Here is a 25071-nt window from a genome sequence, read left to right as displayed (position 1 = left end):
GATCAAAGCTCGCTGCACTAACCATTAGGCTACTCCTCTGCTAAAGACACTTAAAGTTCATTTTCATTTACTATTTTAAATGTACTAAAGGTTGCTGTTATGCTTGTACTTATACCTCATTTTTGACATCAGTTGCCACTGTCTTGTCATACAGCAGCTTTTATGTATCCATAATCATTGCCATATTAACAAATGAATTGCTGATTTCACAGCACTGGCCTTTTGGAATTTAATGGATGGAATTTATGACAGACTTCGTCGTTGTTTGTTTTATTTCTTTGCAGTTATTCCTAGACATGGCTTACAGAGTCTTGGGAAAGTTACCACTGCCCGGCGCATGCCACCTCCTGCAAACTTGCCAAGCTTGAAGTTTGAGAACAAAGGAAACGATCCCAATATTATTATAGTACCCAAGGACGGTACAGGATGGGCAAACAAACAGGAACAGCCAGACCAAAAGAGGTACAAGCAGAGGATGGCATCCTGAGCTGAGCTCTCCAACTCGGAGCTCCCTATGACAATCTGTTGTGTTTTTCATCTTTACATCATATTCTCATCATGTTTTTTTAATAGACCTTTTATTACCCTGATACAGTTTCCAATGAGTTAATGTGATTGGGGGTGATGGGAAAGAGGGCACATCCTGGGGAATCCTGTATTTTAGATTGATGAATATAACAGAATCAATGCTGGTGGCTGTATTGGATTGTATGTACCAGATTACGGATAAAAATCAGGCGGACTTGATTATTTCGCTTGATTAATCTTGTGCTTTTGATTTGGTAGATCACAACCTTCTAAAGTAGATATTGGGAGTTGGATTTGACTAGACTTGTGTTGTCTTGGTTTCATTCATTCTTGTCTGTTCAGACCTGGTAATTTTTTTTTTATTTTTTATTTTGGGGGGGGGGGGGGGGGGGGGAGTAACAATTTGGGAGTTGACAAGTTCATTATGGAGTCCCAAAAGGCTTGTTATGCCTGCTGACTGAGAATTCAGTGTTTTGCTTTTAAACCATGATTATATACTAAATACTCAGATTGTGGCTCCTTTGGGGGTAGATATGATAGGGACTGTGAAGAAGTGGAATTATTGTTTATAGACTGTGGCTGGGTGGACTCGGGAGAATTTCTTAGTGTTGAATAAGAAAAAAAACTGAGATATGCTTGGGAGTTAAATTGTTGAGACTTGGGGAGGGATGTGAGTATAGAGGGGAAATAATCTAATTTGGGGGTTTTACTGGACAGGTAGTTGACATTGAAAGCCTAGATCTCAAGGATGGTATGTAATGCTTATTTTAAATTGTTAGGCAGTTGAAGCCTTTTTTTTTTTTTTTTTGAATGAGGGGATGATGTGCTTGTGCTCTAGTTTTAAGTTCCCTAGATTATTGGGTATTCTTAGTACACAGGTCTCTCTGAGAAATTATACAGTGACTTTAGGTTGTCCAGAATATAGTGGCACTACTTGTAACTGGTAGTGAGAAAAGGGGGCATACTGGCCCCTTACTAAACACTTTGCATTGACTACTTACATTAAAACTATTGTTTTTGGCTTTTTGTGTTTTGCATCTGGGTCATTCACTGTGTTCGTTAGACTGCCTTATGTGGTATGCACCAATCAGGTATGTTTGTTGGAAATTCCTTTCTTGAGTACATTCAGTGAGGCTCATTTTAGAACCAAGGTGTTTTTAGTGAGTGCCTGGCCTTTTGGATTGAGTTGGCTACAGGAGCTTCATTTGAAGTGTGGAAGGGGGATGATGGATCGGTGAAAAACTTTGGAGGATGATTTTGGGCTGCTTTTGGTTCTGTAGATAATCAAGACTATCTACAGTATAGTCTTGATTATCCAACCTTCACTGACCAGATCATCTGGCATATGCGACAGACCACAGACCCCATGTGATTGAAATTCCATGTGTAAAGGGGAAAAGGATAGTGATAGAAGTGTATTACCGACTGCCTGGCCAGGATGAACAGACAGATAACAGAAATGTTAAAGGAATTAGTGGCGCAAACAAACTGGGCAACACAACAATAATGGGTGATTTCAATTACTCCGATATTGACTGGGTAAATGTAACATCAGGGCATGCTAGGGAGGTAAAATTCCTTGATGAAATCAAGGACAGCTTTATGGAGCAGCTGGTACAGGAGCCGACGACAGAAGGAAAAATTCTAGACCTAGTCAGATAGGACCTAAAGTGGTGAACTGGATTAGGAACTGGTTGATGGACAGACGCCAGAGGGTGGTGGTGAATGGAGTTAGCTCGGAGGAGGGAAAGGTGAGTAGTGGAGTGCCTCAAGGATAGGTGCTGGGGCCGATTCTGTTCAATATATTTGTGAGTGACTTTGCCGAAGGGTTAGAAGGTAAAGTTTGCCTATTTGCGGATGATACTAAGATCTGTAACAGAGTGGACACCCCGGAGGGAGTGGAAAACATGAAAAAGGATTTGAAGAAGCTAGAACAATGGTCTAAGGTCTGGAAATTAAAATTCAATGCGAAGAAATGCAAAGTGATGCACTTAGGGAATAGAAATCCACGGGAGACGTATGTGTTAGGTGGCGAGAGTCTGATAGGTTCAGACGGGGAGAGGGACCTTGGGGTGATAGTATCTGAGGATTTGAAGGTGACGAAACAGTGTGACAAGGCGGTGGCTGTATCTAGAAGGTTGTTGGGCTGTATAGAGAGAGGTGTGACCAGCAGAAGAAAGGGGGTGTTGATGCCTCTGTATAAGTCGTTGGTGAGGCCCCATCTAGAGTATTGTGTTCAGTTTTGGAGGCCGTATCTTGCTAAGGATGTAAAAAGAATCGAAGCGGTGCAAAGAAAAGCTACGAGAATGGTATGGGATTTGCGTAACAAGACATATGAGGAGGGACTTGCTGACCTGAACATGTATACCCTGGAGGAAAGGAGAAACAGGGGTGATATGATACAGACGTTCAAATATTTGAAAGGTATTAATCCGCAAACGAACCTTTTCCGGAGATACGAAGGCGGTAGAACGAGAGGACATGAAATGAGATTGAAGGGGGGCAGACTCAAGAAAAATGTCAGGAAGTATTTCTTCACGGAGAGAGTGGTGGATGCTTGGAATGCCCTCCCGCGGGAGGTGGTGGAGAGGAAAACGGTAACGGAATTCAAACATGCGTGGGATAAACACAAAGGAATCCTGTTCAGAAGGAAAGGATCCTCAGGAGCTTAACCGAGATTGGATAGCAGAGCCGGTAGTGGGAGGCGGGGCTGGAGGTTGGGAGGCGGGGATAGTGCGGGGCAGACTTATACGGTCTGTGCCAGACCCAGTGGTGGGAGGCAGGACTGGAGGTTGGGAGGCAGGGATAGCGCTGGGCAGACTTATACGGTCTGTGCCAGAGCCGGTGGTTGGGAGGCGGGGCTAGTGCTGGGCAGACTTATACGGTCTGTGCCCTGAAGAGCACAGGTACAAATCAAAGTAGGGTATACACAAAAGTAGCACACATGAGTTGTCTTGTTGGGCAGACTGGATGGACCGTGCAGGTCTTTTTCTGCCGTCATCTACTATGTTACTATGTTACTATAGTCCTTAGTGGAGCGCATGATCTGGTGCGGGAAGTAATGGTGCTGGGGCCGCATGATAACAGTGATCATAATATGATCGGATTTCATATTAGCTTTGAAGTAAGTATACATAGGAAATCAAATACGTTAGCGTTTAACTTTAAAAAAGGAGACTATGATAAAATGAGAAGAACGGTGAAAAAAAAACTTAGAGGAGTGGCTGTGAGGGTCAAAAATTTACATCAGGCGTGGATGCTGTTCAAAAACCAACTGAAAATTAATAAGAAACAGCATAAGGAATGTCAGGTCAAATGCAAAGCGCTGATAAGGAAGGCTAAGAGGGACTTCGAAAAAAAGATTGTGTTGGAGGCAAAAACACATAGTAAAAATTTTTTGTAGGTATATTAAAAGCAGAAAGCCGGCAAAAGAATCGGTTGGACCGCTAGATGACCAAGGAGTAAAAGGGGCGTCTTGGCTTTTCATCTGAACAAGGCTCTCTTTCTTTCTGTGTTTCAGAAGGATTTTCTGGATTTTTTTTTTTTTTTTGAAAATATCTTTATTAGTCAATGATGAAGAAAAACAGTAACAAAATTTATCTCTTCAGCACAGCACTACTGTCCACAACCAGACATAAAGTATAATATAAACTATAGGTGGATAGCACTAATACAACAACTGAAACTAATCACCCTTGTCTCAATTTTTTTTTTGTGATACAATTAGTTTCCCCTCCCCTTTGCCCTGGATATGTGTACCCTATGTAGAATACGAAATTGAATGTCTTGCAAAGCTGCATTAGACGTAAGTTTGCTAAGTTCCCCAAACACTCCTCCCAATTCCTCCGGAGTGACCCTATCACCTATGTCTCTACTCCATACAGAAGCTAACTGTTGTAGGTAAGTTGCCTCCTTATTAGCCCTAATGAATTGGTGCCATTGTGATAATTTAATTGTGAGGGAAGCTGCAAATAAAGAAAATCCAGCTTCCCAAAAACCACATGGTCCCCCTTTTTCCTCTCAGTTGCCAAGACAAAATCCCTAGCTTGCAAAAATGCAAAGAACTGAGAGGTCGGAACACTCCATGCATGCTTGATTTGCTCAAACGATGGAAATAACTGTCCCCCCACCTGCCGAAAATCCCCTATGTGCCTACAACCATTGGCTTTCCATTTGCGGAAACAGCTGCTCCCATTCCTGCTGGGAAGTCCCTATTACCTGTCAGAGTCACGAACGGTCTCGCCCCCCCTCTGGACACCTCCAAGCTCTCTCCACCATCTCCAGGCCTTGCTCATTGCCAACAGGTAAGGATTCGCCCTAATCTCACCTAGGCCACTTAAAGAGCCTGAATTCAGAACAACAAATGGATCCAGCGGAGAGCACCAACTCGTCCAGAAAACTGCTGGGGAAAAAAACTCCGCCTCCATATGACGCTCGTGTATCCAGTGCATAAGCGCTGCCACATTATATGCCCTAATGTCAGGCAGTCTAATGCCCCACTTCGCTCTATCCAAGGACAGTTTAGTAAATGAGATTCAAGGCCGTTTTGCATGCCATATAAAGGACATAACTACACGCCGATATAGAGTTTCCTCTTTTTTGCTTATCCATAGCGGCACCATCTGGAGCGGGTATATTATTTTAGGAAGTAGAACCATTTTCACCAGAGCCACCCGCCCCATAAAACTAACTGGTAGGCCCTTCCATTTCCAACAGAGTCTTTTTATGGCTTCCAGCCTGTCCACTACGTTCTTTTTGTACACCCACTTAATGTCCGCACTCAAGAATACCCCCAAATATTTAATCCTCTCCTTAGCCCACACCAGTGGAAAATCAGGTACCTGGGCGCACGCACATGGATTACTTATCAGCAATGTCTCGGATTTACCAAAGTTGATACTCAGTCCGGAAAACGTCCCAAATTCCTTAATAGCCATCACTTGAAGGATGCCTGACGATGCATTATCAATAAGTAATAGCATTTCCTTGTCATCAAGCAGATGAAGCCATTACGTATGGGTTGTGTCCATCAACCAGCAGGGGGAGATAGAGCACTCAACTTTTCACAGTGCCTCATGGCTAGCTAGCTCCACTGCCTCTTCAGTATTCTCTATCTCCCCAAGCAGGGTGGCTGCAGCTTCTTCGAGCTTCATCAAAAATCTGCCTGGGGGTGGCTCCTGGCTTGCCAGTTGTTAGCCGGGGTGTTAGAGGCTATAGCAGCTTCACTTTGAAGGCACATAGGTCAGCCCTTTCCCTGCCTTACCCATGCCCCCGTGGATGTGGACATATTAGCTTGCTTTTCCCTGTCCTTTCCCACTCAGTGGATACAGGCACATTGGTTCGCCTTTCCCTGCCTTTCCCACTTATCTGAGCCTCCGGAATGTTTTTATTTACCTCTTTGTGCCTCTTCTTTCCTCACAGCGTTAAAAAAAATAATAATTAAAATCGCGTCGCGCTTTAGCGCAGTGATCTTGGAAAAGTTTTTTTTTTCTTGAGATTTTTCTGCAGGACTGGAGCTGTGATACTCGGTCTAGTGAGGTAAGAGTGTTTTCTGACTCCTCCGGGGTGGGCCCGCGATCGGGATGTTTTTGGTGCGATCCGCCATTTTTGAATTTTACCGCTGTTTTCGGCGATGGCTGCGGAGACTGTAAAGCGCTGTTCTAAATGTGGCAAGCGTAAATCAGCAGCGGGGCTCTGTAATTCGTGCTGTACAGACGGTAGAGCCGGCCCGAGCATAGCGAGCGGTGATCTGTTGCGCTCTGAGCTGGCAGCGGACGCCATTTTGGATTTTCCACATGGCGTGGCCTCCGTTGCGATGGAGAGCCCTGAATCCGGGGGGGGGGGGGGGGGGGTTCCTCTGAGTGAGGCTAATAATAGAGCTGATAGCCCTGGGCAGGATCCGGGTGGTCAGGGAGCGGTTTTCTCCCCTGATTTTGTTTTAATGCTGCATAGGGTGTACATGCTTAAAAGAGCTCTTCCACAGGGATCTTCGGACCCTCTGCCTGCCCCCCCCCCCCCCCGGTGGATCCTGGCCTTTTGGAGTTGGCTTTGCCTGTTTCTTATCCTCCTGATAAACGCAGAAGGGCTAATTCCCCTTCTGAGTGTGGCGCCCCCCCCCCCTTTTCCCCCCGTGGTCGGGCTATGAGGATTCTGAGGGGTCTGGCAGAACTTCTTGGGCGGAGGAGCCAGAGTCGGGTGCAGAATTGCCACAGGAGCTTGATGATCCGTCTGCGGTGAGGATTTTCCACCGCGAGGAGCTGCCAGCGCTTATTTCAGATGCCTTACAAGCCCTCTCGATTGAAGATCCTGGGAGTGGCAAAGCCTCCTCTGTTAATCCAAGGATGGCTAGTACCAGAAAGCCTGCTCGAGCCTTTCCTTTGCATGACTCCATCCAAGAGCTTATTTCGGCTCAATGGGCTGACCCCGAGGGACCTTTGAAGGTTGCCAGGGCTATGGGGCAATTATATCCTTTGAGTGAGGATCATTTGGCTCGCTTTGCAATGCCTAAAGCAGATGCCCTGGTCACGGCTGTGACAAAGAGAACTACCTTCCCTGTTGAAGGAGGTGTTGCCCTGAAGGATATTCAAGACCGCAGGCTTGATTCAGCTCTGAAGCGGTCCTTTGATTTGACAGGTCTCACTGTTCGGGCGTCTGCATGCAGTTGTTATGCTGCTAGAGCCTGCCTGGCTTGGTTACAGCAGGCAGTGGAACAGCCCGGTGATGGAGCGGAGACCTTATCTGAAGTGGCTCCGCGGATGGAGTCGGCCTTGTCCTTTTTGGCTGACGCCCTTTATGATATGGTCAGAGCTTCGGCTAAACAAATGGCTGTAGCAGTGGCGGCTCGCTGCACTCTTTGCCTATGACATTGGGCGGCGGACATGGCCTCTAAGCAAAGGTTGGTGAAGTTGCCCTTTCAAGGCCTTCTCCTGTTTGGTGAGGAGCTGGAAAACATTGTTAAAGGCCTGGGGGATTCCAAACCTCAGCGCTTGCCCGAAGATAGGCCGAAGCCTTCCTCTAAGGGTCAGGCGGTCCGCTCCTCTTACAGACCTCGCTTCCGTGAAGCTAGAAGGTACCGGACGGGGCATGCTGCTGGGTTCACTTCGCGTGCCCGCTTTCAGCAGAGAAACTCCTTTCGCTTGGCCAAACGTTCCGCAGCTGCCGGTTCAAGGCCTGGAGTTCAGGGGCGACCCTCTCAATGATAGTGCGCCGGCCCCCTCCTCGTTTCCTGTCATCGGAGGAAGACTTTCTCTCATTTTTGAGGAGTGGGCCAAAATCTCCGCAGATCATTGGTCTTGGACCTGATCAGAGACGGATACCGAATAGAATTCGATGCCCCAGTGAGAGATGTGTTTGTGGAGTCCCGATGCGGTTCTGCCGCCAAACGGGTGGCGGTAGAGGAAACTTTGCACAGTCTGTGCCAGATAGGGGCTGTGACCCCGGTGCCTCCCACTGAACAAGGTCTAGGCCGCTACTCCATTTACTTTGTGGTGCCACGAAAAGGCGGGTCTTTTCGCCCGATCCTGGACTTAAAAGAGCTAAACAAGTCCTTAAGAGTGCGGCATTTTCACATGGAAACTCTGCGCTCCGTCATTGCGGCGGTACAGCCAGGAGAGTTTCTCGTGTCTCTGGACTTGAAAGAAGCTTACTTGCACATACCAATTTGGCCCCCGCACCAGAAGTTTCTGCGGTTTGCGGTGTTGGGAAAACATTTCCAGTTCCGGGCCTTGCCTTTTGGCCTCGCCACAGCTCCCTGAACCTTCTCCAAGGTAATGGTGGTAGCAGCTGCCTTTCTCAGGCGAGAGGGTATCCGGGTTCACCCGTACCTAGACGACTGGCTCATCAGAGCAGACTCAGAAAAAGAGAGTCATCTAGCTACAGCCAGAGTGGTTTCAGTCCTTCAATCTCTGGGCTGGGTCGTCAATATGGCCAAAAGTTACCTGACCCCCTCGCAATCTCTAGAATATTTGGGGGCCAGGTTCGTCACAGCCTCGGGCTATGTGTTTCTTCCCGAGCAAAGGCGGTGCAAGCTTCAGAATCATGTCCGTCTGCTCCTGAAGATGCCCCGCCTGCGAGCTTGGGACATTGTCCAGCTGTTGGGATCGATGACGGCCACCTTGGAAGTGGTGCCATGGGCGAGAGTGCACCTGAGACCTCTACAGTATTCTCTACTTCAATGATGGTCTCCAGTATCTCAGGATTATCAGTACAGACTTTCTTGGCTCTCTGTGTTCCGCCTCAGTATGGAGTGGTGGCTCTCGGACAGCATGTTGCGGCGGGGAATGCCGCTGGCGCTCCCCGATTGGTGCCTAGTGGTGACAGATGCCAGCCTGAAGGGCTGGGGCGCACATTGCCAGGGGAAGCATGCCCAGGATCTGTGGACGCCCGACGAGTCGGAGTGGTCTATCAACCGCCTGGAGTTGAAAACGGTGTTTCTGGCTCTTCTGGCCTTTCAAGTGACCCTGGAAGGATTGGCGGTCCGAGTGATGTCGGACAACACGACAGCAGTGGCCTACATAAATCGACAAGGCGGCACTCAGTGCAGAGCTGTAGCCGCGCAGGCCGAACAAAATTTGCCACTGGGCCGAGCTGCATCTACAGTCCCTGTCAGCAGCTCACATTGCAGGTCAGAGCAACGTGCAAGCCAACTATCTAAGCAGGCATCAGATCGATCCAGCGGAGTGGGAACTAGCAGACGATGTATTCCTGCAGATATGTGCCAAATCGGGCAAGCCAGTGATGGATCTTATGGCGACCAGTTCCAATGCCAAAGTCCCGTGCTTCTTCAGCAGACGGAGGGATCCTCGCTCTGCCGGTTTGGATGCCTTGGCTCAACCCTGGCCCTTGGGCTTGCTGTATGTCTTCCCTCCGTGGCCCTTGATAGGGCGCGTGCTCCTGTGGATTTGGCTGCATCCAGGAGAAGTGGTGCTCATTGCCCCGGATTGGCCCAGGAGGCCTTGGTATGCGGACCTCCGACAGATGCTGTTGGAGGCTCCTTTTCCGTTAACTCTGGTTCTGCACCTGTTGTCACAGGGTCCGGTGGCCATGGAGGACGCCTGCCGCTTTGGTCTTATGGCATAGCGATTGAGAGGGCACAATTGAGAGAGAAAGGTTACTCAAATTAGGTAATTTCCACTCTCCTGCAGGCCCGTAAGCGCTCCACTTCTGTGGCTTATGCCAGGATTTGGCGCCAGTTTGAAGTCTGGTGTGTTTCAAGAGCGCTTTCTTCATTGCGGGCTTCTGTCTCGCCGATTCTGGACTTTTTGCAGGATGGTGTACGCAAAGGCTTGGCCTATAATTCCCTGCGGGTGCAAGTGGCAGGGTTGAAGGCGTGTCCTTAGCTGCTCATCCAGATGTGGCACGGTTTCATAGAGGGGTGCTTCGGCTCCGTCCTCCCATGCGGGCACCTTGTCCAGCTTGGAACCTGGGGTTAGTATTGAAGGCCCTTCAGGGGGCTCCCTTTGAACCGCTTCGGCGTGCTTCAGAGAAAGATTTGACACTGAAGGCCGTCTTTTTAGTGGCCATTACCTCGGCGAGACGGGTGTCAGAGCTCTAGGCGCTGTCTTGTATAGACCCTTTTCTGCAATTCTCAGAGTCAGGGGTCACGGTTCGGACCGTGCCTTCCTTCAAGCCTAAGGTGGTTTCAGCATTTCACCTAAACCAGCCTGTTTTTCTTCCTTCCTTTGTTGAGGAGGAGTTTCCAGATTCATTTGGGCAGTTGCACCTTTTGGATGTGCGCAGGACTCTGTTGCAGTAACTGTGAATTACAAATTGTTTCAGGACCTCTGATCATGTTTGTGCTGTTTGCAGGTCCTCGCAGAGGGTCTTCAGCGTCTAAAGCCACTATTTCCCGTTGGCTCAAAGAAGCTATCTTTTCAGCATATCTGCTGTGTGGCCGGGCTCCGCCTGAAGCCTTTAAGGCACATTCCACAAGAGCGATTTCCTCTTCCTGGGCGGAAACTGGAGCACTATCTCTTCATGAGATTTGCAGTGCTGCAACATGGGCTTCTAAGCTCTCTTTCGCCCGACATTACAGGCTGGATGTGGCTGCCAGGAGGGATGCGCGTTTTGGAGCACAGGTGCTAGCGCGTGGTGTGGCTTGTTCCCACCCTATTTAGGGATTGCTTTGTTACATCCCATACGTAATGGCTTCATCTGCTTGATGACAAGGAAGGGAAAATTAGGTTCTTACCATGATAATTTTCTTTCCTTTAGTCATAGCAGATGAAGCCATGAGCCCTCCCTGTATGATTGTCTGAATTGCAGTGATTTTGATTTTTAGGTGCTGTTCTTGTTTCCTGAAGGTTATATTCCTTCCTTGGGGAGTCTGAAAACAGTCTTCAGGATTCTTGTTACAGTGATAGGAGGATGAGTTCATTCCTTCCAGTTCATGTTTTGGGAGGATGAGTTTATTCCCTCCAGGAGGATGCAAGTATTCCCTCCGTTTATACAAAGTGGAGGACGAGTTTATTCCCTCCAGGAGGATGAGTTCATTCCCTCCTTTTTTTGAGTTTATGCCCTTGTTAAGGGGCCATCGTTCGCTGTGAGGAAAGTTCATGTTATTCCCATTGTGGTTTGCCATACTGCTTTGGAAGCTTCAAATACTGAAGAGGCAGTGGAGCTAGCTGGCCATGAGGCACTGTGAAAAGTTGAGTGCTCTCTATCTCCCCCTGCTGGTTGATGGACACAACCCATACGTAATGGCTTCATCTGCTATGACTAAAGGAAAGAAAATTATCATGGTAAGAACCTAATTTTCCCATCGTCAACAAACAAGTTTATGCGATATTCCCTACCACCTACATGTACCCCCTTCAAGTTTGGATCTTGACATATTCTAGCTGCCAAGGGTTCCAGAATAAGAATAAACAACAAAGGCGACAATGGGCACCCTTGTCTGGTACCTCCCCACAAATGCACAACAGGCGTTAACGAATCATTAATGAGAATTTGAGCCGTCGGGGTACTATATAGTGCTCTTACCCACTCCAAGAATTCTCCCGTAATCCCATATTTTTGCAATACCCAAAACAAATATTCCCACACTACCTTGTCGAATTATTTTATTTATATTTTTGTTAACATTTGTACCCCGCGCTTTCCCACTCATGGCAGGCTCAATGCGGCTTACATATTGTATACAGGTACTTATTTGTACCTGGGGCAATGAAGGGTTAAGTGACTTGCCCAGAGTCACAAGGAGCTGCCTGTGCCTTTTCAGCCTCCAAGCTGGCCAGAATCTTATCACCATCTTTCATGTGGCCTTCCAGTAAAATACGGCTCACCTTCAGAATATTTGCGGATGCATATCTCCCCTTTATAAAGCCCACCTGATCACTATGGACTAGCTTAGGCACCAATTCACCCAACCTAGCCACCAACACAGCCGCCAGAATTTTAATATCTTGATTAAACAGTGAAATGGGCGGTAAGAACCCACCAGCTCTGCATCTTTGCCCGGTTTTGGTAACACTGTTATGTACACATGATTTAAGGATGGTCCCATATTTTATGAGCTTCGCACCTCCTCGCACATCGCAACAAAGGGTTGTACAGTTTGATCCAGTAGGATCTTGTAAAATTCTGTGCCCAATCCATTCGGTCCAGGCACCTTTGCTAGGTTAAGCTGTCTTATAACTTTTTGTACCTCCTTCCCCTGTATCGGCGCATTGAGGCACGCCACCTGCGCCTCTGTCAAAGATGGTAACCGGATACTACCAAAATATTTTTCGCAATTACCCTCTGAGAAAGAACCCTTTGCATACAACGAAGAGTAGAAACAAGCAAATTCCCGCTGGATTCTTTCCGGACCTGACTGGACTTCCCCATGCACGTTCTTGATCTTGCTAATATAATTCTTCCCGGTCCGTTGCCTGACCAGTGACGCTAGGAGCTTGCCTGTTTTATTACCCCAACTATGCATGCGATATTTATAAAGCCTGATGTCATAAAGTGCTCTGGCGTCCAAAACTACCTGCACTTGCTTCTTTATTTCCATGTATTTTTTTTTAGATGTTTCAGATGGAGAGAGAATAAGTCTTCTCCTCGCCTCTTTTAAGCTGGTCAAAAGGTTTGCAAGTTCCCACATACACACAGCCACATCCATTCCAACACAGTCAGTCCCCTTTCCAACACCAACTTCCCCATCCCCTTATTGCTACCCAGTTCCCCTTATAACAATACCTCTCTTGACAAATACCTTCCCTACTCTCCCCCTCCTGCCAAACCCCACCCCACCACCTCTAAGGTGGCCCATTGTTGCTTTGAGCCTTATACAGGCTGCAGCATTCAAAGAGAGATAGAAGAGAATGAAGACAAGAAACAGGATAAGAGAACAACAAGAAATGCAAACCATAACATCTGACCAAGTCATTCCAGTTGTACACCAGGTAGCTCAAACAAGTCCAAGGCCAGGCCCATATCTCCGATGCACTACAAGTCCTCTCTCCGCACTTGAATAACCAGGTCCAGTGGCCGTCACGATTCGTGCTCGCTGTTAATAGCGGTTATGCTCTCCTAGTTGAAACTTGCACAGTGAGCCTCTTATATAGCATGTCCAGTCAGACTGCACCTCTCTGACCGCCTCATCTCTTTAAAATACCCATTGAGCTGCCAGACAATCACCCTCAGATAGGTGATCAAGCCAGGTGTATTGACCCATAAATATACAGTCTTATAACCGCTCCACATAGCTTCCAAGCTCCTTGGGGTCTGTAAAAAAAAAAACCAGCATCTTATTATCCTGCAGGATCTGTACTTTAGCAGGAAAAAGCGGCGCAAACTTCACACCCTTTTTGAACAGCCGCTTACAGTGTTGCCCCATCTTCCTGCACTGCTCCGACACAGCCGCTGAGTAATCCTGGAAGAGTAGAAATTTGTCCTTCATATTCCAACATTCTCTTTTTTTTTTTTTTTTCTGTACGCTTGCAGCAGCTTCTCCTTGTCTGCATAGTTTAACATTTTTGCTATAACCGGCCTTGGGCGTCCGTCGCCTTCTCTCAGCATGCCGATTCTGTCAGCATTTTCTCAGAGCCTTGCATCCCCAACTGCTCCGGAATCCAGGTCTCAACCAGATGCCATAGATCTGGAAAGGTTTCTTAACCTCCAGATTATTTGTCCAGTCCCCACGTCGGAGCTCGGGCTGGGATGCTATTCCATTTATTTTGTTGTCCCCTAAAAGGAAGGCTCTCTTAGATCCATTTTAGATCTCAAGTAGTCAAGCGGGCACTAAAGTTCTCCTCCTTTCTTATGGAAACTCTACGGTCAGTCATAGTAGCAGTATGGTCTGGAGAGTTTTTGATGGACTTAGATCTCATCAAAGCATATCTCCACATTCTGATCCACCCCTTCCACCAGCAGTTCCTGCAGTTTGCAATTCTCGGCCAGCATTTTCAGTTTTGGGCGTTGCCCTTTGGTCTGGCGACAGCTCCAAGTACTTTCACCAAAGTAATGGTAGTGATTGCAGCAGCCCTCAGAAGGGACAGGATTCTGGTCCATCTTTATCTGGACGATTGGCTGATCAAGGCGAAGTTGCACAGTGACAGTCTTCAGGTCACGGAGAGAGTGGTCAATTTTTATCTAGTCCCTTGGATGGTTAGTCAATGCGCAGAAGAGTCTGCTACAGTCATCTCAGTCGTATTATCTGGGAGTGTGTTTTGACGCTCAGAGAAGTCGAGTGTTTCTCACCCAAGACAGGATTCTCAAGTTGTAGAAATTGATTCATCAGTTTCTGCATTCTGTGCTCCCGTGTGCGCGGGATTATCTGCAGGTTTTGGCTCCATGGCGGCAACAATAGAAGCTGTGCTGTGGGCCAGGGCACATATGAAACCTCTTCAAAGGTCTGTTCTCTCCAGGTGGTCACCGCAAAGGGACTCCGTCCTGCGAAAGTTGTCACTACCAGCACAGAAGAGAGGCAGTCTTCGCTGGTGGCTCCGGATGCCCAATTTGTTCAGAGGGAGGCCTCCAGAGGTGCGAAGGCGGTAGAACGAGAGGACATGAAATGAGATTGAAGGGGGTCAGACTCAAGAAAAATGTCAGGAAGTATTTTTTCACGGAGAGAGTAGTGGATGCTTGGAATGCCCTCCCGCGGGAGGTGGTGGAAATGAAAACGGTAACAGAATTCAAACACGCGTGGGATAAACATAAAGGAATCCTGTTCAGAAGGAATGGATCCTAAGGAGCTTAGCCGAGATTGGGTGGCAGAGCCGGTGGCGGGAGGTGGGGATAGTGCTTGGCAGACTTATACGGCCTGTGCCAGAGCAGGTGGTGGGAGGCGGGGCTGGTGGTTGAAAGGCGGGGATAGTGCTGGGCAGACTTATACGGTCTGTGCCCTGAAGAGGACAGGTACAAATTAAAGTAGGGTATACACAAAAAGTAGCACATATGAGTTTATCTTGTTGGGCAGACTGGATGGACCATGCAGGTCTTTTTCTGCCGTCATTTACTATGTTACAGTGGATTGTGGTCATGACAGACACCAGTCTTTTGGGCTGGGAAGCTCAATGTCAGGGGCAGTATGCCCAAGGCCTATGGTTGCAAGAGGAGGCATATTGCTCTATCACTATGTTTGGCCCTCCAAGCATCTGTGCTCTACTGAAAGGTGCATCAGTCCACATCATGTCAGACAGCGCCACAGCCGTGGCCTATGTCAGTCATCAAGGAGGAACTCGAAGCCTGCGTCTAGAGCAGGAAATGGCTCGGCTTATGAGCTGGGCGGAGTGGCATCTGGAGGCCCTCTTGGCGGCTCATGTAGAGGGAGTGGATAATGTTCAGGCAGACTTCCTCAGTCACACCACTCTCTATTCTGGGGAGTGGGCTGTCGGCGACAATGCATTTCAGATAATGGTGGATCACTGGGGTCTTCTGGTCTTGGATCTCTTCGCCTCGGCGTTCAAAGCGAAATTCCTCAGCCGCTAAAAGGACCCAAGGGCGCAGGGAGTCGATGGACTTCTACAGCCATGGCCGTTGGATCTTCTGTATGTTTTTCCTCTGTGGCCCTGATAGGTCGTCTCCTTCAGTGGCTGGAGTTGCATCTGGTTCACGCGATCCTGGTAGTGCCAGATTGGCCCCGCAGGCCCTGGTATGCCGATCTCCAGCGTTTGCTCGTCGAGCCTCCTCTCAAGCTTCCCGAGAATCCCGACCTGTTGGTTCATCCAGACCTGGCTCGATTTTTGTCTTACAGCTTGGCTTGAGCGGGTGTGGCTAACAGAGGTTTTTCAGCAAGTGACGTCTCCACTATGCTTCGCTCGAGACGTCTGTCCACTTCTCTTAACTATATCAGGACATGGAGACTCTTTGAGGTGTGGTGTGTGCTACAAAGTCCTCTCCCTTTCAGGCCACAGTGGCTCAGATCCTAGTGTTTTTTGCAGCGGGGTTTGGAAAAAGGTTTAGTGCTCTCTTCGCTTAAGGTCCAGGTGGTGGCTTTATCCTGTTTCAGGGGGCACGGCACGTTCAGGGTAAGTCCCTAGCATCTCATCCAGATGTCCGTTTTTTAAGGGGGGGCAGGTCTAGTTCGTCACCCCTTGCGGGCAATTTTTAATCTGTGGGATTTTAACCTGGTTCTCTCAGCTCTGTCTCGCACTCCTTTTGAGCCTTTGACATCCTGTACCTTGAAGGATTTGACTCTTAAAGTAGTTTTTCTGGTGGCCATAGCCTTGGCCAGGAGAGTGTCAGAGTTGCAGGCCCTTTCTTGCTGCTCGCCATTTTTGTAGTTCGCTAAAGACTGAGTGATCTTACGGTCAGTCCCTTCCTTTTTCCCCAAAATTGTTTCGCGGTTTCATGTCTCTCAGTCCGTAGTATTGCCGGTGTTGGGGTCGTCTTCTGGCTCTGAGGAGCAGCGGCATCTGAAGTGTCTGGATATCAAGAGAGTTCTCAAGCATTACTTGAAGATTATAGATGAGTTCCATCAGACGGATCGTCTGTTTGTATTGATTGGGGAAGTTTGCAGGGGGTTAGCGGCTTCTAAACCTACTCTATCTAGGTGGCTTAAGGAGATGATTGCTTCTGCTTACCTCCTGGCGGGCAGGTCAGTACCTGATGGTGTGAAAGCTTACTCTACTAAGGGGCAGGCAGCTTCTTGGGCAGAACGTTATCTGGTTTCACCATTAGAGATCTGCAGGGTGGCAACCTGGTCCTCGTTGCATTCCTTCTCTAAGCATTACCGGTTGGATGCGCAAAAGTCGTGAGGATGCAGTTTTTGGAGCGCAGTCAGATGGATCGCCTGTATTGATTGGGGGAGTTCGCAGGAGGATAGTGGCTTCTAAACCTACTCTAGGTGGCTTAAGGAGATGATTGTGTCCACTTACCTCCTGGCGGGCAGATCGGTACCTGATGGTGTGAAAGCTCACTCTACTAGGGGACAGGTAGCTTCTTGGGCAGAACTTTGTCTGGTTTTGCCATTAGAGATCTGCAGGGCGGCAACCTGGTCCTCGTTGCATTCCTTCTCTAAGCATTACCGGTTAGATGTGCAAAGTCATCAGGATGCTGTTTTTGGAGCACAAGTTCTCACAGCAGGTTTGCTGGGGGTCCCTCCCATGAATTCTTACTGCTTTGTTACTTCCCATCAGTCACAGTCTGGGCTAGTCCGGAGGGACGCTAAAGAAGGAGAAATAAGGCCTTACCTGCTAATTTGCTTTCCTTTAGTTCCTCTGGATCAGTCCATTCCTGTTTGCTGTTGTTGGTGTAGTTCGACAAGTTTTGGGCTATCTTGCTAAGGAGAGTTGTGTTGTCTGTCTCCTGTTCTTAGATATTATTTAAAAAAAAAAAAAAAAAAAAAAAAAAAAAGTCCAAATGAGCACAGCTTTGTGTTCTTGAACAAGTTCCTGCAGTGCTGTTAGTGCCTTTCTGTCGACGGGCATACTCGGTATATGGCACAAGCTCGGTGGTAGTCTGGTGCTGGTGGCTGCTCAGGTTTCCAGGCACACAGAACGTGTCCCTGTTTTTCTCCTGCTTTGGTATGATATACTGGATCTTTGTAGTCATACTGAGGGCTCTTAATGGCTCACTCTGTTCAATCAGAATTCTCAGTCTCCACCTGCTGGAAGGCATGCACAACCCATCAGTCACAGTCTGGGCCGGTCTGGAGGGACTAAAGGAAAGCAAATTAGCAGGTAAGGCCTAATTTCTTCTTATATCCCTCCCCTTCCTCCCCCCCCCTCCGATCCCCTCCTAACAGAGAGAATGCAAAATCTAGTTTGCTATTATTGTCAATGACGTTTGCTATTGTTTTCGACAAACCAAGATAGCTACTGCTGGGGAACTGGCTTCAACTATTTTATGTTGTGCCGTCTTTGGTCATAAAACTGGGTAACACTGGAAGGAAGTGACGTCACACGACGAGATGGCACCTTAAGATTGAAGCTCCATCAGGGCGCCGAATAAAAGTGCTACTATCCTGTGTAGAAACGCTGCCCCGAGGGGGGGAAAAGATGTGCAGACATTGGCCACATCATGCCCGCTAGAAAGGGGCTGGAAAAATTCAAATTCACGGCCACCCCGGGAAGGAAAAGGTGGCGGGGACGGAGCAGAGAGAAGGTAAAGCGGAGGAGGCTCAGGCGGAGAGGAGATCGGAGAGTGCGGTGCGCTGCAGAAGGTGGGAGTCCCAGGCAGGAGAATGCAGCGGCGGAGCCAAGTGGAAGGATGGAGGCGGAGGGGCACATGGCCAAGATGGCGGCGCCTCCGTGAAACGCAGGAGCGGAGCCTGCTGAGTAAAAAGCCCAGGAGGAAGGAGCATGCAGGTTGGAGGTGCTGGGGACTGTTTTGGAGGCAGTGCAATTCTCAGAGGAGAGAAGGTTGATGGAAAGCACAGGTGGGAGGGAGGAGGCGAGGCCCAGCAAAGGAGCACTGCATGTGGTGGAGAGAGCCCCTGTGGGGGAAGAAATGGCAGGGAAGGAAGTGGAGAAATGGTTTCAGGAGCTGAAAGCAGAATTTGCAGGGGTCCAGAGAGACATTCAGGTTGCCATGAGGGATTTCCGGGCTGAACTAAGGGACCTGGTCTCCAGGGTTGGAGAAATGGAGGAGGAAGTGGACAGCTTTAAGAAGGATGTAGGAGAAGTTAAAAGCAGATTTCAAAAAGAGGAGGAGGACTGGCAAGGGATGAAGGATCAACTGGAGGACCTGGAAAATAGGTCCCTCAGGAATAATCTGCGTTTCAAAGGGATCCATGAACTAGATATTTTTACTAATTGTGAAGTAGTAATTCAGGAGTTGTGTGGGTACATACTACACCCTGAGGGAGAAGGTGAACGGCAGGAATTCCATATCCAGAGCGGCATCGAGTGGCGGGGCCACGCCGGGATTCTAATCCAAGGGACATTGTGGTATGCTTTGCGGATTTCCCTTTGAAAGGGAAGATGCTGGCCAAGGCGAAACAAATGGGGGAGATTAAGTGGAGGAAACTGCAAGATTGGTGTGTTCCAAGATCTGGCCTGGACAACTTTGCAGAAGCGTAGGTCCTTCAGAGAGGTCACCCAGTTTATGAGATCTAAGGGGATAAGATATAGGTGGCTTTTCCCCTTTGTCATGTGGCAAATTGCGCAAGGTGCAGACTCCAGAGGAAGCGTGGACAGCCTTGCGGGCACTGGGATGCAGGGAGGCTCCAGGTCCAGTGGAGGAGCGAGAGAAGGCCACGGAAAAGAGAAGGGCTCTAGAGTGACAGAGGGGGGAAGTTCGGGAGCTGACAGCGGAAGAGGACAGTGTAAAGCCTGTCAGTAGAGTGGAGAGGATTTGAGACTGACAGGCACTGGATACAGAGGGCTGGAAGTTGTAATGACTATAGGGGAATGTAGGGTGGGAGATTTTGCTGTGCATTAGGGAGGTAGGGGAAATGTGGTAAGCAGCTGGGACTTAATTAAGGGAGGGGAATTGGAGATGAAGGGGCTGGTGAGGGTATGCTTTATTAAAGGAATATTGAGGGGGACAGATGGGGAGTAAAGGATATATTGGTTGAAAGTATGGGTAAAGCCCTGGGGGTGTGAGTCACTTTCCTGGAATTGGCTGCTCTGCGAATGGGCAGATCAGGGGCAAGGGGGGGAAGGTGGGGAGTATAGGTGAAAAGAGGGAGAGGGGTCGGGTGGGAAGAGGGGGGAGTAAAGGAGGGTGGGAAGGGGGAGTTTTTGGTGTTTTGAACATGGAAAGTGAATGGATTAAATAATAGAGGGAAATGGAGTAGTGTGTTTAAGGAGTTGGGTAGGTTGCAGTGGGGGATTACGTTTTTGCAGGAAACACACTTGAGGCCGAGGGATGCACATTTTGCTACAACGCAGACAATATATAGAGGTGGTGGTACATCAAGGGGAGAGGGGCCCAGGAAGAGGGGTGGGGTGGCTATTTTGATTCAACAAAATTGTGGGTTTGTTTCAAAGCAAGTGTTCTGAGATAAGGAAGGGCGTTGTATAGCGGTCAGAGGGTGGTTGCAGGGTAAAGAAATTACATTGACTAATGTTTATGCACCGAATGGGAATCAGAAGGATTTCTACAATAAGCTGGGGGAGGATCTAATGGGATTCGTGGGGGGACAGGTGATAGGTGGGGGGGGGATCTCAATATGGCGCCGGATGCACAATTGGATTACTCAAAGGGGGGGGGGATGCAGAGTAGGCCTGGGAAGGGGGGCTTTGAGGCGGTTTATGAAAGGGTTGGGGGTGGTGGATTGCTGGAGGCTTTTACATGGAACGCAGAGGAACTATACTTTTTACTCCCATGCAGCACAGAGTTACTCCCGGATAGATGGGATTTGGATTTATCGTAATGATTGGCATGGGATGGAGGAGGCGGAGATTTGTGTTTCAGATCATGCGCCAACATGGGTTAAATTGAAAGGGGGGGGGGGGGAGGTAAGGGAAGTTGGAGATTGAATGAGACCTTGTTGGAGGAGGAGCGTATAAGGGAGGACATTAGACATACCATTCAAGAATTTAAGCAATTTAATGATAACGGAGGAGGTGTCAGATGGTACATTATGGGATGCGCTGAAGGTAGTGGTGAGGGGGGTATTGATTAAATGGGGGGCCCGAAGGGAGAGGGGACAAAGATCCTTGGAGTTGAGACAGAGACTGCTGTACATTGAACAGCTACATAAACGTAATCCGGGAGCTAGGCTTTGGGAGGAACTTAAGCAAGAGAGGATTTTTATTTTTTTTATTATTTATTTATTCCATTTATTCAATTTTATACAAGATACACTCTTGATTGGAAAAGTGTACATAAGTAAAATGTCACAGAATAAGAAATTAAATGACACTCCAGGTAAATGACACTCAAGTCCATAATTGGAGATCCAAGATTTAGGAAATCTGGTGACATCTCATAGAAAATATAGCAAAACAGGAATAGCACAAACTCTACTAAGCGGAGTAATTATTACATTAACGCTTCTCCGTTCTCATCGAGGCTATAACCGCTGACACATGTGCTGGCTCTGTAAATACATATTTCTTCTCCGCAAGTCTTATTATGCACTTGCAGGGGTATCTCAAAAAGAAGGTACCCCCCAATTGCAGAACTTCTGGCTTGAGAAATAAGAATTGTTTCCTTCGTCTTCTTATCTCCTTAGAGACATCAGGAAATAAACCCTTTTTGGGCTTTAAGATATTATTATCTTTATTCCGGAAAAACAGACGAACGATCCAATTTTTATCAGGTAATAGTGCAAGAGTCGCAACCAAGGTTGCGGCTGTTGCTAATTCTGTGTCAGAAGTTTCCAACAAAAGAGAAACATCTAGTGGAGATTCAGGTAATTGATTCAATTCTTTTCCTGGGATATAATATGCCTGAGTAAAAGGTGGTAAATTCTGTTCTGGTATATTCAAAAGTTCACGCATATAGTGTTTTAACAAATCAAGTGGAGCAACAGTTGTTGTTCTGGGAAAATTAACGTATCTCAGGTTATGATTTTTAGTATAATTGTCAAATATTTCCATTTTCATCCTGAGATTCGTCAAATCCTTTATCATTGCTGGTTGTATCGTCTCGAATTTCGTAATTCTTTGATCCATTTTCTCAATTTTTTTGTTTATAACCTTAGTCTCTTCGTTTTTCTTTTGTAAGTCCTTCTCCAATAGATTAACTTTTGACATAACTTCATTATTCTGTTTTATGAAAGTCTGTCCCAGATTATCAATAGAAATCAAACAAAATAAAACATGGTGGGTAGGAAGTATGCATGGGGACATCAAAGCATATCATTGGTATTCTAACAGGGTGGGTGTGGATAGGTGAGGGGAGGGTGATCAACAGAGACATACAGCTTTATGGTTTATAATGGGCTAGGAACCCCAGGTCCTTGTTAAGTCCTTTCTGTTGGGTGTTAAAATATTCAATCATTCTGACTTCAAAGGTCTTACGTTCTTGTATGGTTTTAAAGTTACCTTTGAGGATTCTCACTGTGAAGTCACTGGTGCAGTGTCCTGATCTTGTAAAATGTTGCCCAACAGGCGTGGGAATATTTTAACACCCAACAGAAAGGACTTAACAAGGACCTGGGGTTCCTAGCCCATTATAAACCATAAAGCTGTATGTCTCTGTTGATCACCCTCCCCTCACCTATCCACACCCACCCTGTTAGAATACCAATGATATGCTTTGATGTCCCCATGCATACTTCCTACCCACCCCCATCCTCCCACCCTGTCAGACTGTCATAGCAATGCTTGAATGTTCTCACTTATATACACTGTCAGCTAGCACATTTGCTTATTTCCGATCTGACGAAGAAGGGCAACCTTCGAAAGCTAATCAAGAAATGTATTAAGTTATGTCCAATAAAAAAGGTATCATCTTATTTTCTTTTCCATGTTTTATTTTGTTTGATTTCTATTGATAACCTTAAGAGTGGACTAACACGGCTACCACACTCCTGTCCCAGATTAGAAACTAAGTCCCAAAGGGCATCCAGTGTTGTTACCTCCTTTGGTTTAACTACTAACTCTTTAGGCAATGCAAACCTTTCAGAAGTCTTCACAAGCGTCCCTCGACTCCTCTCCCCTCACTCCGCGGCTCTAGGCCCTCCGCTCCTTTCTCCGATGTAAGAAAAGCCTCACCTCGAGGTTCTTCTGGGCCCATGTAACCTTCTAGGGGGGACCCCGTCGAGTCGAGAAAGGAGCTCGCACCAATCGGCTGGGGAGGTGGGATGCATGTAGCGGGGCTCAAGGTGGTTTCAAGACCAGGGGAAACCGATTCCCCCCGAACGCCGGCGTTCCCAACTGGAAGCATTCCGCTAGCCTGAACTACTCCTTGCGGTCTCACAAAGCGGTCCAAAGGTTCAGGTAAGGAGGGGGGTAGCGGAGAGGCTCTAACCGCTACTCTCCCTCTGCATTTAGGCATTTTTCGTTGTCAGGACAAACGAGACTCGCAGCACCTTAGTAGAGTGTGGCCATCTTGGATCCAATCGAGGAGCAAGAGAGGATTTGAAGCAGTTGCAGATGGAGGAGGTTGAATTTATGAGAACTCGACTCAAGCAACAATATTTTGAGTTTGCTAACAAGTCCAGTACATTACTAGCTAGATACTTGAAAGCACGAAAGGGGCGCTCCCATATACAGAAGATAAGGGACAAAGGGAGAGGGGGGTGGAAATATACTGACATGGATATTGGAGAATGATTTTTGAGATACTACAAAGAGCTATATAGAACCTCTGAGAGTTTTTCAGAGGAGGATATGGCTCAATATTTGGATAGTATCCCACTGCAACGGCTGGAGGAGGGGGAAGAGGGCTCATCTAGGGGAACCTATTCGATTAGGAGAGATTCAAGGGGTGATTAGGCGGTTGCCTAATGGGAAATCTCTGGGACTAGATGGGTATTCGGCCAGGTTCTATAAAAGTTTTGTGGGAGAAGTGGGGGATTTGTTAGTAAGAGTGGGTAATGGCATGTTAGAGGGAAATAAGCTCGGAGGCGGGAGTGGTGGTCCTGCCTAAACCTGGGAAGGATCCGGCTTTGTGTGGGTCTTATAGGCCCATTTCCTTATTAAATGTTGATGCTAAAATAGTGGCTAAGGTAATAGCTAACAGACTGGCACGGGTACTTCCGAAATTGGTGCACACGGATCAAGCGGGATTTATTCCCAGGCGGCAGGTAGGAGACAATGAGGGGCATAATCGAACACAAACGCCTATCTCCATGGGTGTTGATCTCCGAGAACGGGTCCATGAAGGGGCGGGCTGAACTGTATTTTCGAAAAAAATGGACGTTTTTGAGCTGGGCGTTTGGTTTTTTTTTTTAGCGATAATGGAAACTAAAAACACCCAGCTCAAAAACGTCCTAATCTGAGCCATTTGGTCATGGGAGGGGCCAGGATTGGTAGTACACTGGCCCCCCTGATATGCCAGGACACCAACTGGGCACCCTAGGTCAGTGCGGTGTACTTGAAGTTCCCACATGCATAGCTCCCGTACCATGGGTGTTGAGCTCCCAACCCCCCTCCCCCAAAACCCACTATCCACAAATGTACAACACTACCATAGCTCTTAGGGGTGAAGGGGGCACCTACATGTGGGTACAGTGGGTTTTGGAGGCCTCCCATTTACCAGCACAAGTGTTGCAGGTGGGGGGGAGGGCGGCTGGGTCCACCTGCCTGAAGTGCACTGCGGTACCCTATGCTTGGAACAACCTTCCTGAACCCTTACACCAAGCCCCCTCCCTGCCCGTCTTCAAGTCTTTGCTTAAAGCCCACCTCTTCAATGCTGCGTTCGGCACCTAACCCTTACTGTTCAGTGAATCCAGACTGCCCCAATTTGACTGCCCCTATCGGACCGACCGTTCACTTGTCTATTAGATTGTAAGCTCTTTGAGCAGGGACTGTCTCTCTTTGTTAAATTGTACAGCGCTGCGTAACCTTAGTAGCGCTCTAGAAATGTTAAGTAGTAGTAGTACCCACTAAAAGTGCTCCAGGGACCTACATACACGCAGGCCTCTAGGACTTATTGCTGCTGTATAACATTGGCACACCAGTTGACACCTGAAGACTAATCTCTCCGAAAACGTCCTTTATTGGAATAAGCACGTTTACTCACAGTTAACTGCATAGGTTGTGCCCCACTGGCAACTAGTCTCCCTGGTACTGAGATTAGCAGTAGGTCAGAGCTGGCAGAATGCTGTACAATGCCGTCTTTCAGCCACATTCAAGGTAATAACTAAGTTCTCTAACGTGGCTAACACAGGAAAGGGAACTAAAACTGGCTTACAAAAATGGCCACTACCGCATGGACTACAACAGGAAACACAACAGGGCACACTCTGACCCAGTAGGCATGGGGAAAAGCACCATGGGAGAAGAGCCTACCAACTACCAACATCGTGAGACTGTAACACAAGCTAATGAAATCACGGAGCCCAATACCCTACACCCACCACAATGTAATGCTGATGTGACCCTGTAGCGCACCCGAGAGCCACATCTGACCCAGGGAAAGGCTGTGAGAGGATCGAACACATTCTGCTGTCATGGAGGTGGGTACGGCATTTGAGGCTGGCATACAGGCTGGGAGAAAAGTTTTTAAAGTGGGTTTTTTTTTTGGTGGGAGGGGGTTAGTGACCACTGGGGGAGTCCG

At 47.8% G+C, this 25071-nt stretch overlaps 1 protein-coding gene across 6 annotated transcripts in view; it reads left to right on the top strand.

Moving 5' to 3' along the window:
• PRRC2B (proline rich coiled-coil 2B) overlaps nt 1-25071 on the top strand; it is a 353949-nt gene that overhangs the window by 40649 nt on the left and 288229 nt on the right. For all 6 annotated transcript variants that reach the window (XR_003942611.1, XM_030207802.1, XM_030207800.1 and 3 more), the window contains exon 3: nt 285-462. Coding sequence is in view for 5 of the 6 variants with exons in the window: in XM_030207802.1 (XP_030063662.1) it covers nt 285-462 (178 nt within the window). In the remaining variant the exon portion in view is untranslated. The remainder of the gene's footprint in view (nt 1-284; nt 463-25071) is intronic.

Source organism: Microcaecilia unicolor, chromosome 6, assembly GCF_901765095.1.
Source record: "Microcaecilia unicolor chromosome 6, aMicUni1.1, whole genome shotgun sequence".
NCBI lineage: Eukaryota > Metazoa > Chordata > Amphibia > Gymnophiona > Siphonopidae > Microcaecilia > Microcaecilia unicolor.
The sequence above is the reverse complement of the archived record's forward strand: the minus strand, read 5'-3'. Positions and strand labels throughout refer to the sequence as shown.